Source organism: Aulostomus chinensis, chromosome 24, assembly GCF_037954235.1.
Source record: "Aulostomus chinensis isolate RoL2024-O1b breed Wild chromosome 24, RoL_Achi_v1.0, whole genome shotgun sequence".
NCBI classification, from domain to species: domain Eukaryota; kingdom Metazoa; phylum Chordata; class Actinopteri; order Syngnathiformes; family Aulostomidae; genus Aulostomus; species Aulostomus chinensis.
In genome coordinates, this window is record NC_141343.1 from 11899170 (window position 1) to 11915000 (window position 15831).

The following is a 15831-nucleotide window of genomic DNA, read 5'->3' on the forward strand; positions in this document are numbered from 1 at the left end:
TTCATGAGCAGATTATATATATGAACCCTCTTTAATGACCCTCACCCTATCTGAGTGAAATAAACTACCATGGTAACACAGTGGGTTTTAAGACACCATTGGGAAAACAGGTTTATTGCTCCTCCACATTACAAAAGTGTTTAGTTCAGTATTTATTCAAATTGTAGATGTTTTGCTGTGTTTGCAGTGTGGCTTGGGCATCAGAGAGTATTAGTGTGGATTAGGAAGGGTGAGGGTGTAGATTTAGAGGATTTATGGGATAAGACAGGGATCAAGATAGGTGCCAGTCTTCTACTTCGCTTCTTCTGTCGTTCATCTTTTTTCTCTTTGTTGTTTTTCTTGCTTTTTCTTTTTCTTTTTTTTTTTTTGTCCCTCTGGTCGGTTCGCCCTCATTCTTCTTCCACTCTCTGTCCTGCTCTAGCTGTCACGTGTTCCTTTAACCCAACAAGCTACCTGCCACCTCCTTCATGGCAACCGCAATTGTCGGTATCTCTACGCTTCTGACGATCAGTTGTAGTAGTTGAGCAGGTAATGATTGTTTTGTCCTTCACTTGATTTCTTCCTGGGCAGAGTAACATGAATTTTACTCACTCCCTTCCACGGCAATCCCAATCACTCCCGCTTGAAAGGAGCAATAATGGTCGCTCCACACCAGGCATGCCAAACACTCACTTGTGATGCTTTCGTATTTAAAGTGTTCATCCCAGCAGCAGCATGAACATTTGCAACACTTTATGCCATTCGTTCTTCGTATGGATTCCACATCATTCGGTGTCCCTGATCTCAACCTGCTCTGTGGTTAACAAGAAAAGAAGAACTTGGATCTCATTTCCCTTGGCGGACGCTACTGCCGAACCTCCTGGCCCGTCGCTCCTGGAAATGTTTTAGGATGTCGGTGAAACACTTTGAGGTGCTTCAAGAAAACCCGCTTTATAACTGTTTTTGTCCTTTTGCAGATAGAATAAGGAAATAAAAGCCTAGCCGCTGTCACGATGTGATGCCCATTCCACACCATAATTTGTTGATGGTTTTATTCTGATGTGAATAGCTCAGAAAAGTCACCCCCCCCCCCCAAAAAAATGACATCACATTTTCACCCATTGATATATGTGTTATGTGTGGAAGTTTGTAAGATGCCTGCCCCCAGAACTGACGAGCAAATACTTGGACTACTCCAAACCTTTAACTTGTTATAACATAGTAATAATAATTATTACGCCGAGATGAAATGTATCAGTTACAAAATTCCCACTAAAACTCAGTCCTCTGATGCTGTGACCTCTGTCTACCCCTTAGAGATCAGGTCAAGTGTAGTCCCAACTAGTCAGAGGTGGTGTGACAAAGGTTTGGTTGTGGGTGACCTGTTGTTGATACACACTCAAAGTCCTTGGCATGGTTTGTTGCGGTTTGTAAACATTTACTCAAATTATGCCCCTCCTCCCAGACTCAATGGCCCCAGAAGTGTACGCCCCCGTGCCATCGACAACATGAACTCCCCCTTTAAGCCCTGCAATCACCTCAACCACTGGCTAACAAATGCTAAATCCAGGCCAGGATAATCCAACTGCCGTTTAGCACAAGCAAAATGCCCACTAGGACAAACTTAACACCGGCTTGCACAAGCAAACCAGCTTTTTGTCACCTACCTGTCCAGCAGGAAGCAGGCCATCTCTGCATCACAATTGATCTCCATCCTATCCTGCTGTGCATGAAAGTGGGTGAAAGCCAAACTGAGATGACACACTTTTGTTTTTAAGGAAATGCTGCAGACTCTACCCTTTAAACCTGATGGAAAGAAAACGAGATCATTGACCGTCAGGAGTCATTTCAGCCGTAAACCACTTCCACGCCTCTCCATAGTTGACAACAAAGACGGATGCAGAGTTTGAAGGGCTAACATCAAACTTGTTTGTTGTCAGGTGTGTGTCTGTGGTCACACCTCATTATGGCTGGTTCGAGTGATGGCGACTAAAGCAGGAACATCAGGTAGGGTGAAGTCACTTACTGAGGAAGTCCCAGATGAAAACTGGGGATTGCCTTGTTTTCAATAAAGATTCTGCTGAGACCATCGTTCTGCTTTGACTTACTGCCTCCATTATGGTTTACCTACACTGTTTGAACTCACTTATGTAAAACATGTGCAAGACCATGTGATGCATTTCTGAATGAGATTAAGATATTGCTATGCAAGAGTGAATGAATGTGACGTACTGTTTTCTGTTGAGTGCACACAGCTTTTCCCTGTCGAGTTGTCAGCTCTTGAACTCGGACAGATCTCTGTAGATTGTCTCCTCTGCCATGGTAGGACCACAACGTCTAATGTCCTCCTGTGAAACGTGTGGCAAACACCATCTGCAATCATCTCTCTTGCACTTTATATCTCATCAGTTGTTTCATGATGAAGATCGATACCAGCCTGACTATGCCCCAGCTCCCAGAGGCCCTGTCCCAGGCAGGTCTTCACTTTGCTGTGGCCACGGAGGAGGACTTCGATGAGATCATGGCGATGAGTCAGGACATCTACGGAGGCCTTGACTACCTGCCGACTCGCTACACTAGCTGGCTGCAGGAGACCAACCGCACTGTCATACTGGCCCGCAAGCAAGGAAAAGTGGTATGTTCAAATTAGATATCCACATTTACAGTTAAATATTGATTTTTAGTTTGCTAGCTTGGTTTTTGACAAAAAACAAAACAAAACACTATTACATTGATAAACTGATTTTGAAGTTGTCTGATACAAAAGTTGGAAGTGATTTTGCTTGATTGTTTTAGATTATGGCTGTGTTTATGCACTAAGTGCAGGGCCAACACATAGAGACAGACAACCATTCACACTCACAGTCACACCTACAGTCAATTTAGAGTATCAATCAGCCTCGTCCCCTCTTGATGTCTTTGGACTGTTGGAGGAAGTCAGAGAACATGGACAGAACCCACACAGGAACAGGGAGAACATGGAGACTCTACACAGAAAGACCCCGTGCCTAAGCTGGGGCTCGAGCTGTGTGAGGTGACAGTGCTTACCACCATGCTGCCCAATAATAATAATAATAATAATAATAATAATAATACATCATATTTAAAATGCCTAAGGACACTTTAAATAACAAACAAGGGGACAGACCAAGGCAGACACAATACAAAAACTGACTATCCGACTAAGACTAGCAGAGATGTCAAGTCAATCCTGTTTATTTGTATAGTGACAAATCACAACAAAAATCAGTGAATCCACACCCAACAATTCTCCATGAGCAGGCACAAATTGTGACAGCGGTGACAAAAACCTTCCCTGAGTATGAAATGATCATTTAAATGCTAGAAAATCCAGTCCAGTTCCAGTTGATTTTTATCCTTGTACAGTATTGAGAATTCTAATATGAATACGACTAATACTGATACTGATTCTAAGGTTGGCAGCTTGAGTCTCCTAAGGTCTGTAGCCTTCTCCAGCAGCAGCATCAGTCAGGGAGCTGGAGAGTGGGGAAATACAAAAAAGAAAAAGTCAATTTAGTTAAAAGTATGCGTACAGGAGGAGAGAGAAGCCCAGTGGGAGATCCCCCAGCAGCCTAGCCCTAAAGGAGCATATCTAAGGACTAGCCCAAGCCAGTCCTAACTATAAGTTTTATCAAAAATGAAGGTCTTAGGTCTACGTAGAGAGAGTGCCTGCATCTCAGACCAAAACTGGGAGGCAGTTCCACAGGAGAGGAGCCTGATAGCTGAAGGCTCTGGCTCCCATTCTACTTTTAGAAACTCTAGGAACCACCAGTAACCCTGCATCCTGGGATTGAAGGGTTCTAGCTGGATAATAGGGGACTATGAGCTCTGTCAAATATGAAGGTGCCTGACTGTTGAGGACTTTGTATGTTAGAAGAAGAATTTCTAATTCTATTCTGAATTTGACAGGGAGCCATGCAGAGAAGCCAGTACAGGAGAGACATCCTTTCAGCTATTTCTTGTCAATATACGGCCTAGGATGTTCTGGACCAGCTGGAGAGTCCTTAGGGACTTATTAGTGTAGCCTGATAAGAGAGAATTGCAGGAATCCAGCCTGGAAGTGACAAAATTATAGACTAGTTTTTCTGCATTTTTTTGAGACAGGATGGGTCTGATCTTAACAACAACAACAACAAAAAAGAAAGAAAGCAGTCCTGGAGATTTGCTTTATGTTGGGGTTAAAGGACACATCCTGATCAAAGAGAAACTCCTCGATTCCTTTTGGTAGTGCTGGGGGCCAGGGTGATGCCATCCAGATTACCTGGGTCATTAGTTAAGATGTTTCTCAGGTGTTTTGGGCACAGCAGAATTTTTCCTAGTTTTGTCGAGTTAATAATAGAAAATAGCTGGGTATCATCTGCATAGCAGTGAAAATTAATCAAGTGTTTCCTTATAATGTGACCTAGAGGAAGCAGGTATGGGGTGAAGAGGACTGGTCTAAGCACAGAGCCTTGTGGAACACCATAACTGACTGGAGTGGTCATAGAGGAATAATCGTTAGCAAGTATAAACTGAGATGGATTTAGTAAATATGACCTAAACCAATGTAGTGCAGTTCCTTTAATGCCAATCACATGTTCCAGTCTCTGTAGAAGGATATGGTGGTCAATGGTATCAAAAGCTGCACTGAGATGTAATAAGACCAGCACAGAGACGAGTCCCTTATCTGATGCCAGTAGGAGGTCACTGGTAACTTTGTCTCGTGCTGTTTCTGTGCTATGATGAACCCTGAAACCAAATAAGCTGTTGCTTTGAAGAAAGTCACAAAGCTGTTTAGCAACTGCTTTCTCTAGAATTTTGGAGAGAATAGGAAGATTTGATATTGGTCTCTCGTTGGCCAAAACTTCTGGATCCAGGGTTGTTGTTTTTTTGAGAAGGGGTTTAATTACTGCTACTTTAAAGGACTGCAGAATGTAACCAGATCATGACAGCGACACATTGATCACATCTAAGAGAGCGGTGCTAACTAGGGGTAAAGTGTCTTTAAGCAGTTTGGTTTTAATGGGATCTAGCAAACAGATCGATGGTTTAAAAAAAGAAGAAGTCGTTTTAAGTTTGTGAAGGTCAATTGGAAAAAAGAAATTTAGGTATATGTCTGGGCCTACAGCTGTTTTAAAGGTGGAGCTTAAAGAGGATGCGGTGCCAGCTGATGGTATGAGGAGAAGAACTTTATCTGTAAATAAGAAGAATTTTACTGTAAAAAAGTTCCTTAAGTCATTACTACTCAGGGAAATAGGAATACTTGGCTCAGTAGAGCTGTGGCTCTCTGTCAGTCTGGCTACAGCACTGAAGAGGAACCTGGGGTTGTTCTTGTGTTCCTCTATTCATGCTGAGTAAAAGGCTGCTCTACTCTAACAAGGGGCCTTCTGATACGTTTCAAGGCAGTTTTGCCAGATTACATGACTCTTCCAGTTTGGAGGCATGCCTTAGCCTCTTCAGTTTTTGAGTTGTTTGTTTAAGCTGTCGGGTTTCATAGTTGTAGCATGGTGCTTGTTTCCTTTGTGTCGTAATTTTTCTTTGTTATTGGGGCAATAGAATTCAAAGTTTGCAAGGTGCCTGTTGCACTATTGATAAAATGATGATTTGGGAGGAACTAAATTTGACAGCAGGGTCCTCTGTTATCATGGAACATGACACTGAATTTAATGCCAGTGGGACTGCTTCCTGAAGTCTAGCTGCGGCCTGGTCTGACAGACACGTAGAACATATGATTTTCCTCAGTGGTTTGGAACAAAGTGGTCCAAACTCAAAGGGGATTAATTGATGGTCTGATAAAAGAGAATTACAAGGAAACTTCAATTCCATACGTCAAGACGAGGTTGACGGTGTGGTTATGATAGAGAGTGCATTCATATACAAACTAAGAGAAGCCAATTGAGTGTAAACGAGAGATAAATGCTGTGTGTTATTAACAACATCCAAATGGATATTGAACTCACCTATAATAATGACTTTATCTGTTATAAGAACTAAACTGGATTTAAACTCTAGAACTCAGACAAGAATTGAAAAGTAAAAGTAAAAACAAGGTGATATAAATTACAGGATAACAAACAGTTACTAAATAAATACATTACATTAAATCAGACCCAGCTGTCCTTTTCTGGAAATACATTTTTACATTCTTTCTCTGGTTCTGGAGGAGTTACCCAACACTAGCTTAAATAGTGGAAAAAGCCAAGAGGGAGAGTTCTGCTTGCACTCATTCTGAACCAATGTCTGCTAAATGCTACTATGCCAGCTACAAACCGTACAAGCTTCCAGCCTGTCAACTCCAAGTCTGCCTCTCCAAGTGGAGATCCCGCTCAAATGAAATATTTTGGTTCTTTTGTAACCAAGCTTTAAAGACTTCTTGCCACCTCAAGCTAACCAACAGTCGGCTAACAGAAACACACAATCCAGGAAGCCTCAAAAGTGCACCTTTGCCTGCCAGACTGGCAGATTGGGCTCAGCCGCAGCCACCCCGAGTCCCTGTTCTGGCCAGGCCATAACCTTCCCCAGTAATATTACTGCCTGAGTCACAGCCATCTTCAATTCCTGCTCTGGCTGGGCTGTAGCCTCCCACGTAGCAAACCCAATAATCTCCAGAGACTGTTCCTGCTGGGCCGCAGCAATCTTCTCAGACTGTTTTGGTTTGGTGCACAGCTATCCCCAGATCCAGTGTGTGCTTGCCAGTCAATTTAGGGTCTCACTTCCACTAACAGAACAGCTACAGGTTTTGTCACCATTAGGATTGGGCGATCCGCTATATTTTCAGATCAACCAAACCTGTTTAATGGAGATTGCTTGTTCCAGTTGGAAGTGTGAGAGTTCGGCTTGTTCTCCTCCTGATCCATCATCTGTTACCATGCTTGCTCACCATCCCTCTGAGCCTGCTAAACCAAGTCAAGCTAGCACTAATGCACCTTGCCAGTCCTTGTTCATGGTGGCTTTTGCAAAAGGTACAAGCATGGTAGAATGAGATGGGTCGAGTGCACAACGACTGTTCCAAGATATGTGGCAAAGGATTCGGTTCTGTTTTCCATTGTAGAGAGTAGGTGACCCTATTAAATTCCAAATAAATTGTAATAGGCGATACAATCACCTTTGGGTAATTCCTTCATTGACTGCCAATTGGAACAAGCCAAGTGACTGTGATGTTTTTGTCTTGCTCTCAGATTGCTCTCGAGTCAGTGTGTGTGATTGATGACGGGGAGACGATGCTGGTGGAAGGTCTCCGAGTTGCCCCGCAGGAAAGGGGCAAGGGTGTTGCAGGTGTTTTGTTGCGCTTTTGCGCCGAGCTGGTCAAATCCAAATACCCAGAAGTCAAAGTGTGCCGCCTGACACGAGATGATCAGCTTGGACCCAAAGACTTTGAGAAGTATCGCATCATAACCAAGCAGGTACCAGCAGCAACACTTCTCATGTTACTGACTTACTGTACGTACATCGCTGTTTCCTGTTGTCGTTCATGCTCAGCTTAATTGCAAGCTCTCCACTCAACAGGGTATTCTGCTGGTGCGCTTCAGAGCTGAAGACCTAAAGCTCCGCCTGTCTGATGTTTGTGTGGGTGGAGACATCCAGTCATCTTTGTCCATCTCCACCAACCCTCCCCCTGTACGTCTTGACCGTACTGCCATCCATCGGCTATATCTGACCACTGATTTGATGCATGGGGTCCTTCCCAATGCCACGATCATTCAAGACTGGCAACCATTCAAGCCTGTGCCAAGTAATATGGCAATCCTAATGAAGAAAGACATTGACTGGATGGTGGATGACGTGTCCAAACCCACCGTGGCCAGCCTCTGTACATTCCCCTTCAGGGTCCCCATTGGAGATGACTGGTAATTTTCCTTTCTTTTATAATTCTTTTATAGACTAAATTGGGGGCGAACATTTAGGATCTCAGACAAAGGGTAGCAAATTTGAAACGCAACTGATCAACTGACACAATTTTATTTTGACCCAGGTACTATCTGAACATTGATATGTTCGGTAAAGACCTGCACCTCGCTCGCCAGCAGTTCTTGTGCCACCTGCAACGTCACACCGCCACTTTGAAGGGCTACGTGATGTGCCAGATCTTCCTGGACCCGCCGCTGTGGAAGCCCATGGCTGAATTCTGCAACAACACCCTCAGTGTGGAGCTCGTGAAAGAGTACACTGAGCAGTGTGTGGTGGAGTCCGACGTCATGTAGTTAGAGGCACAGGATGGGAAGGCGTAGAAGAAGGTGCCAGAAAGAAGGAATGGACACAGTTCGATTACACTTAACAGTAAACCACAACCTTTTAGTCTGAGGGGAAGCAACCTAAATTAATTTTATATAAAAAGAGGAATACAAATACTTAGAAATACATCATGACCAGGTGACATTAGGAGTTTGGGCTTCTAATCTTCAATCTGCTATGGATGTTAATTTTACTTAATCATTATTTTCAGGCAATAGTTTTCAGGTGTGCCAGATATTTTACGGGAAACAGTCAAAACCTATGTCTTCAGGGGTCCAAAGTTTAAACCGTGCTCTAAACAGACTCGCGTTAAATCTACACGTTTATAAATATGCAATTGAACAAATGAACAGACGTAAAAGGGAAAGTCTGACCAAATTTGAGAAGAGGATAACTGTGTGAGTTTAAGTTAGTAGAGTCCACTTTTGTGGTGGTTTCTATGCTGTGCCATTCCTGACATACACCCTTTCAGTAACAGCACAAACATAACTCTAAAAATGACTGTAGAGTCAAAACATCATCATATACGCCTACATTTAACACAGGTTTTATTGCATGGATCACTGGGAGGTTTTGCCATTGTATATTTTACGTCATGGGTAGGTGTAAGGAGAGTGGTGATCTTTTGGAAGGTTGCAGTGATGAGCCTAAAACATTGGCCGTGCAACAGGAATTTTTCACAGGAAATCAAATACCCTCATACCTTTCATCTGTCTTTCTCTGTAAATATGAAACTTCTTAATATGTACGCAAGCTGAGTTGGGTTATGAAATCTGCACAACTCTTAAGGCACTTTAAACTACACACACAGGTTGTGTCTATGTTAGAAAGAAAAATGAATAGTTTAAGATCAAACAGAGGTAACTTTGCGATCCCGTCACCTCTGCTAACAAGCATTACCTAAGGAACATCAAACTAATCCTGTCAGTGAAATGAATATTGGTCACTAAACGGTTGACATTTCATCCTTGGTTACAGTCAAGCTGACATATTAGCTTTTGTCCTCCTTTTTCTTGTTTCAGAACGTTGACTGTATTTATATGTAATAAATTTAATATTTTCACTAAAACGCTGCAAAAATCTAACAGAAATGATTAAATTCTGAAGCTGCGATTGAAACCTACTGTAGGCTTCTTACTTTTGTAGACGATAGCGTAATGCCAAACTAATTGCTAATGCTTGAAAACCGTGCAGGCAACTACTGGCTTCAGCTAATGCAGGGAGAAGTAGAATGACTGGTAGAATTAACAGAAATATACTGTCTTACATGTACATTATAGTAGTAATTAGTTATTTTATTACTAATGTTGTTTTAAAAGTAGTGTCCCCTCTCTGACCCAACTGGTATTGGCTGAAGGTTTCGTCATGTTAGAGAACATCTCCATAGCATTGCACCAAGGCCTGGGAGGATGACGGAGACTTGTCCATTCCAATTAAGGGCGTCTGTCCAGTCAGCAGTACACATTTAGTACAAGTACAGGCGGGTGAAAAGTTACAAACTCAGTGATTCTGATGTGCGTGGTGCTCTACCAGTGAGATGAGCAGCATTTGGGATGGTGGAGGTGAGTGCGGGCCTACGTATTCAGACCAAACCAAGCAGGTTTCTATGTGTTTGCTTGCATTACTCACGCAAGACACATAAAAACAGTCAAATATTTGCTGTCATACCCTTAAAACAGGGGTGGTGTTGGAGTTCACCTCCATGTAGGTACACCAATTCTTTCAGTCACCAACCATGACATGAATATCCATATCACTGCTCTGTACTGATAGAAGCCCCATCAGAAAAGTGTTGTGTTGGGTCCATGCTGTTGTGTCTTGGCAGCATGGCTCTAAGGTGAAGTGGTCTAGCAACCAAAGGGTTGGTGGTTTGGTCCTCCCTTCCCCCAGGGACCATTTCGAAGTGTCCTTGAGCAAGATGATGAATAATTGCTCCTGATGAGTAGGTAAGTAGGGTAGCGCCTTGCATGGCAGCCTCCACCATCAGTGTGTGTGTGTGAGAGAGAGAGAATGGGTGAATGACATGACATTTTTAAGTGCTTTGAGTACCGCCAAGGTTAACAAAAAAAGCGCAATATTGAGTCCATTTACCGTAACATATTCCAAAGGTATACTAAATGGCTGAAACTGATGTTAGAGGTGATCACTGGCGAGCAGCAGTGGAGAAACGTGACACCATATAACTTGGCGTCTCCACGATCTTCGTCGGGACGATTGCCACTTCCATTTAAAAATTTTTCTGTAATTTTATTGCAATTTATTAGATCAAAAATAATGCTGAAATATTTAAAGCTCTGTCGCCAAGACAACTTGGTCCTTTGACTGGGTTTCCGATCTACTCAGCTAACGTTTTTCATGTCGGTTATTTTGCATCACCCAGAGTGAATTTGCGTCTATTTGTTTCTTACTGACTTCGTACATAATCTCACTGTGCGGAAAAAAAACACTTTGTGTTTGGTCTCAAAATAACACTTGGGTGACCAAAAACCTGCAAAATTAATCTTCTGTTGAGCCACACCTGTCATTTTGCAGTTTTCATGAGGTGAGATCTAGGGATGGGTACCGAGGACCGGTCAGTATTGAAGTACTCACAACCTTCTTGACAAACGGTGCTGCTATCGGTACACATCCAGTGTCGTGTTAATTTCATCTAAAATAGCTGGCGACTGCCCCCAAAGATTTCCAAGCTGCTGGTGCCGTCAGCGTTTCAGCAAGAAGCTTCTAAGTCTCTCTCAGCGAGAGTTTTAGTTCTGAATGTTGCCGAAATCACAGCACAGTTGTGTGTTGGTGTTTTCGTTCAGTGACGTTGTCAAGATTTCTGACAGCTCTTAGCTGTAGCATAAGCTAACGGGTTAACAGGGTGTAACTGAGTTGAGCCTTGTTCAGAACGTTAGCTTTTCAGACGTCTTGTTCGAAACAGAACAAAATGTATCTGAGAAGAGTTTCATTATGAATTCAACTGATAAAATACAGTAACATCTTAAGTGTGAGCACAGACAGCAGGGGATTGGGAACTGATACTCAGTTTCTTTTTAGCTCATGTCATCATAGGCCTTAATACCCTAAATGTTACTACCTCGTTGCACTGCTTTAGTTTTCTTTGACATGAACTCTATCATGTCTCATCTCGATGTCACCCCTCTCCTCCCCCACCTGAAAAAAAAGCAAACCCTTATGGCTGCTCTCATCATGTCTTTGTTTCTCTCTACTCGCATCTCTCAGAGCAAATTCTATTCTGCCCTCAAGCAGAAAACAGCCAAACTGTTACTAAAGATCCCACGAAAGTTTTACCTGCCCTGCAGCATTAACAAACTAATATGTCAAGAAAAGTCAGGGGTGGGAACAAAATTCTTTGATTCTTTTTGAACATTCTAATATTTGGAAAAAAAAAAAACCTTCTGGATTGTCAAATCTAATAATTTGTCAAATTAAAATCGAATAGCCAAGCGACAGAGTCACACATGTCGACCTGTTTGTGGCAAAAATAAAATAACTCGAATGTTAGACACAGTTTTTCGCGTCGAGTCTTTATTTTGTTTATTTGAGCATGAGAGTATTTCCAAGTATTGGTATCAAAAAGCGGTATCAGTTTTGGTATCAGTACTGACAAAATCCTAACGATACCCATCCCTAGTGAGATCTTGTTCATGCTGTTACATGTTAGCATGCTCATGTTAGTGGTTTGCTCAAAGTTTCTGTTACTGTAGGCTGTTAAGATCAGTCTTTTTTTTTTTTTCTTTTTTTTTTTTTCAATTTCCACCATTTTAGCGCATAAATACACGCGTTGGCACTGACACCGTAAGTCAGTGTCAACAATAAGGTTCAAAAGGGTTCGAAATGCTGGACCATCTCTTCCAGAGGACCCACTGACCTGTTGAACTGACAATAGCAGCCGCACACTGCACTTCACTGCCATTTGTACCTACAAAACTTGTTTACTTTTTACAAAGTAATCCCCCCCCCCCCCAAAAAAAAACAAAACAAAACAAACCCATCCTGCAATCTTGGTCAAATTTTGTGAAAATGCTAATTTGAGACACCACCTTATTGCAAGTGTACCCGCCACACTCAAATGTGCTAACGTGACGCAGATGCAGAACACTCCCTATTTATTCTCCCCGATGTTGTAAACAATGGTAGAAACACAGATGCACCACCGTGTAGAAAACAATGAACGTGGAATTATGAACTTTGTCCATGTGACCTTCTTTGGCCTTGGCTCATTCTTGCCACCCACCCCCCCCCCCCCCCCCCGGGACGCACATCATTTTCATAGATAATCATTAGCGGAGTCGTTTTTCCCTCTCCAGTTTTATTAAAACGATCACATTTATAGCACGCGCACTCTTTACCTCTCCCTTTAAAATGTCCATGTAGAGGGTGTGAGCTGGACCAGTAGTCAGAGCCATACAGGAACATAGAACTACTTTACCTCCCTGTTGCCTTCACCAGCCTTGATCTTCGACCGCCTCTTCTTCTTGTATATAATTTTCTAGGTGTGAGGATGACTGGGCATTGTATTGTGTGGGGAGAGGAGAGTGGCCACAGTCCTCAGCACATTCCAGGGAGCCTAACACAGGAGGAAGACAAGCACGGTGTTACCTGATTGTTTCTAACCAAAGAAAGTCACCTATCATTTTCTGCCAGGAGGTCGTAGAGGGACGGTTAAGGGGGAGGCATGGGTGTAACTATTTTCTTTCTATTTTCTACAAGTTTTGTTTTGGCGTGATCACAGAGTCGTTATTTTATGGTTGTTGCACGAACCGTGTCCAAACTGGCTTGCAATGATTGCCGTATGACCATGTATAGATGCTAAAGATCTTTACATATATATAAATCTGTGAATACGCCCTTGGAAGGAACACGCTTCCGTACGCTGTTACAAGAACTTGAGTTCGCTGCTCAGACAACATTCCTATCTATCATTTCTCTTGGTCATCCAAGAGAAATGGCACCTTCTGATGTGACATTTGTGAAAGTGCAGCAATTCTGCTTTGAGGTCCGCTCTGATTTCCAGATCTCACTCTGTTTCAGAAGCCTGCATCTCGCCACGATGACGTGCTCCAGCCAGTCATTATCCACGGTCCATGATCACAGTTAAAGGTTGTTGTAAATTAACAGCTTTGCCTTGACCTTGACGGCGTAAAACTGAGCTGACAACAACTGACTTAGAAACGGAGAGCTGGTCCTGTTGCGGAATTTCGTGTGATGAAGGAATTCGTCAGACACAAGAAGCAGGCTGGAGACTCAGAAACGGTTGACCCTGGACGCTTTACTGGACGTCCAACACGGATGTGCAAGGTTGGCTGTGAGATGAGGTTGAGTCAGCTCCCCCGGAACATTTGAGTCCCCCCCCCCCCGTAAACAGTCCTACTTATAATGTTGGCCACTACCAGTAGTACCGAATTAGAACATCCTGCACAGATGTGACCTGCACCTACACACAGCTACGCATCTAGACAACGCTGGCACCGCCACGGTCAGCTTTACTATCAGTTCTAACATCAAATTTACCAAGGCACCACAGGTTCGCTCCAGGACCCGGCTCAAGGCCCTGGGGTTGGACCAGCTTTTAGCCTTCCAGACGAACTACGAGGGCGAGGCACAAGGGAAGTTCAGACAGAGGACAAAAAGGATAAAATTCCTTATTAGGCCCTTTGGTCCAAACTTCTTGACTCCATCTCCATTCGCTTTAAAAAAAAAAAAGACCACATTGTACATAAATTGACATTTCTAGTTGAGCTGTGAATTCAGAAGGCGATTGTATTGATAATGTGATCACGCGTTAACAAAGCTTGTTAAATTCAGATGATAATGACAAAGTACCTGCCCTCTTAACCATGAGCTCTCCTGAAGATGGAGACACGCACACACACACACACACACACACACACACACACACACACACACAATGGCATCTCACCTGACTGACTTTTCCTGAAGTAGCCGGATCTTTTCCTCACGTTTAAATAGATCCTCGAGTAACTTTTTACTCAAGAACTCGTTCTTTGGCTTCCGCACATAATCACGTACAACTCATAAATACTGCGTGTTTTGATAGCCACCGCAGCTCCGGCGACGCTAGACTGACACCTTGATTTTGTCGTCCCCCCCCCCCCCCAAGAACCCGTTAATCCATCTCTTAAAAAGATCAAACTTCATTCAGCGTGCATCTGCAATGCTCTGCTGCCTCTCCCGCCATCATCCTGACGACTGTAACGTACAGATAAAAATGAGAGATCGAGGTCAAAATCAGCTCCTTCAAATTTTGTCACCCACCACCTTGGATTTGTGAGAGAGAGAAAGCGCCGTCCTCTTGACCTTTCACCAATCACCCGTCTCCTCTAAAATGTATAAGTAAGAGGGATGGAGAGGTGGGGACTACAGATTAAAGATTGAACATACCAGGACTTTTTTCCTGTTCTTTTCTACGGACATCTCTCATTTTATCAACTGCGGGAGTAAAAACTCAGTGCCGAATTTGTTCTTTCAAAGCAGCTGATAAATGCGACGGTGTTGTCTAATAATGCGTTCGGCCCCAGGAATAACACGGGGGATGTATTTGACAGTGAGGAAAATGAGAATAACATTTTGGGTGAGTAATGGTTAGACTCTTAGATAGTAAACCCGTGAATCAGGGATGTTCAGCCATGGAGGGACGCATCAGCTGGTATGCGCATCTTTTATGCACATTTCTTAACCGGATTTGGTCGCGTTGTGTAAATAATGACGGAAGCTGAAAGAAGTGCCAAACTTTATGCCAAACAATTAGCGCGTGAAACTGTAAAACGGAAAAAGCTTCAGAAGTTGGAGGGCTTTTATTTTTTGACTCGATGCTTAGTTTTAATCGATTTATGTTCAATGTTGTTGTTTTGGGGTTTTTCTTTTTTTTAATTCAGTCACCCTGCAGCACAGAAGATATTGTCAGTGGTTTAATACAATATGACACTGAATTTAATTACTTAGATATGTTTTTAGTTTTGTTTTGTTTTTTGTTACTTACAGCACTTTGAAAATGTACCGACAGTATACTTTGTATACAAGAGAATATAATTATGACGATGATGATGATGCATTGTGCTGCAAACCTTGTATGTCTTCTGGGATTGATGTCCAGTGTGAATGAGTTCTTAGTGGGTAAAGCAGCATGCACTTTAGTTGTCTTTGGCAATAATCAAGAAGCTCCATCTCCTGTCAAGTAGCAGCAATGTCAGTGTTCTTATCAGACCTTGCGATGTTTAGAACTCGCCATCAAGTTCTAGCGAGACGCAGCCTCCTCAGCGGATCACGGAGCAGACGCAGCGCAGGATACTCAGAGAGAGAGAGAGAGAGAGAGAGAGAGAGCAATGCCGGTTCAGGTTAGTGACGCCAAGAGATAAAAAAGGTTAATGTAGGATGATAGTTTTACCTCATTTACTTTGTGTGAGCATTTCTGTGGTGTGAACCCTTTTACTTTCAGAGAAACTATTATCCTTTCTACTCGACTGCATTAACCTGACGTATCGCTATTGAAGACTAACGTTCCATGCTAAATAGAAGCTAGAGTTTCAGCTACCTATTGAGACGATTGACATGTACGCTTCAAAGATCCAATTATTTTGATATGCACCCAGTGATGCA

The 15831-nt window shown here is 42.8% G+C and overlaps 1 protein-coding gene across 5 annotated transcripts in view; it reads left to right on the forward strand.

Moving 5' to 3' along the window:
• The window catches only part of nat16 (N-acetyltransferase 16), a 36834-nt gene that overhangs the window by 19678 nt on the left and 1325 nt on the right, over positions 1-15831 (forward strand). For all 5 annotated transcript variants that reach the window (XM_086197081.1, XM_086197082.1, XM_086197084.1 and 2 more), the window contains 4 exons: positions 2389-2614; positions 7158-7382; positions 7486-7826; positions 7952-15831. The exon at positions 7952-15831 is cut by the window's right edge and continues 1325 nt beyond it. In XM_086197081.1, coding sequence (XP_086053207.1) covers positions 2389-2614; positions 7158-7382; positions 7486-7826; positions 7952-8180 — 1021 coding nt within the window. In that variant the 3' untranslated portion in view covers positions 8181-15831. The remainder of the gene's footprint in view (positions 1-2388; positions 2615-7157; positions 7383-7485; positions 7827-7951) is intronic.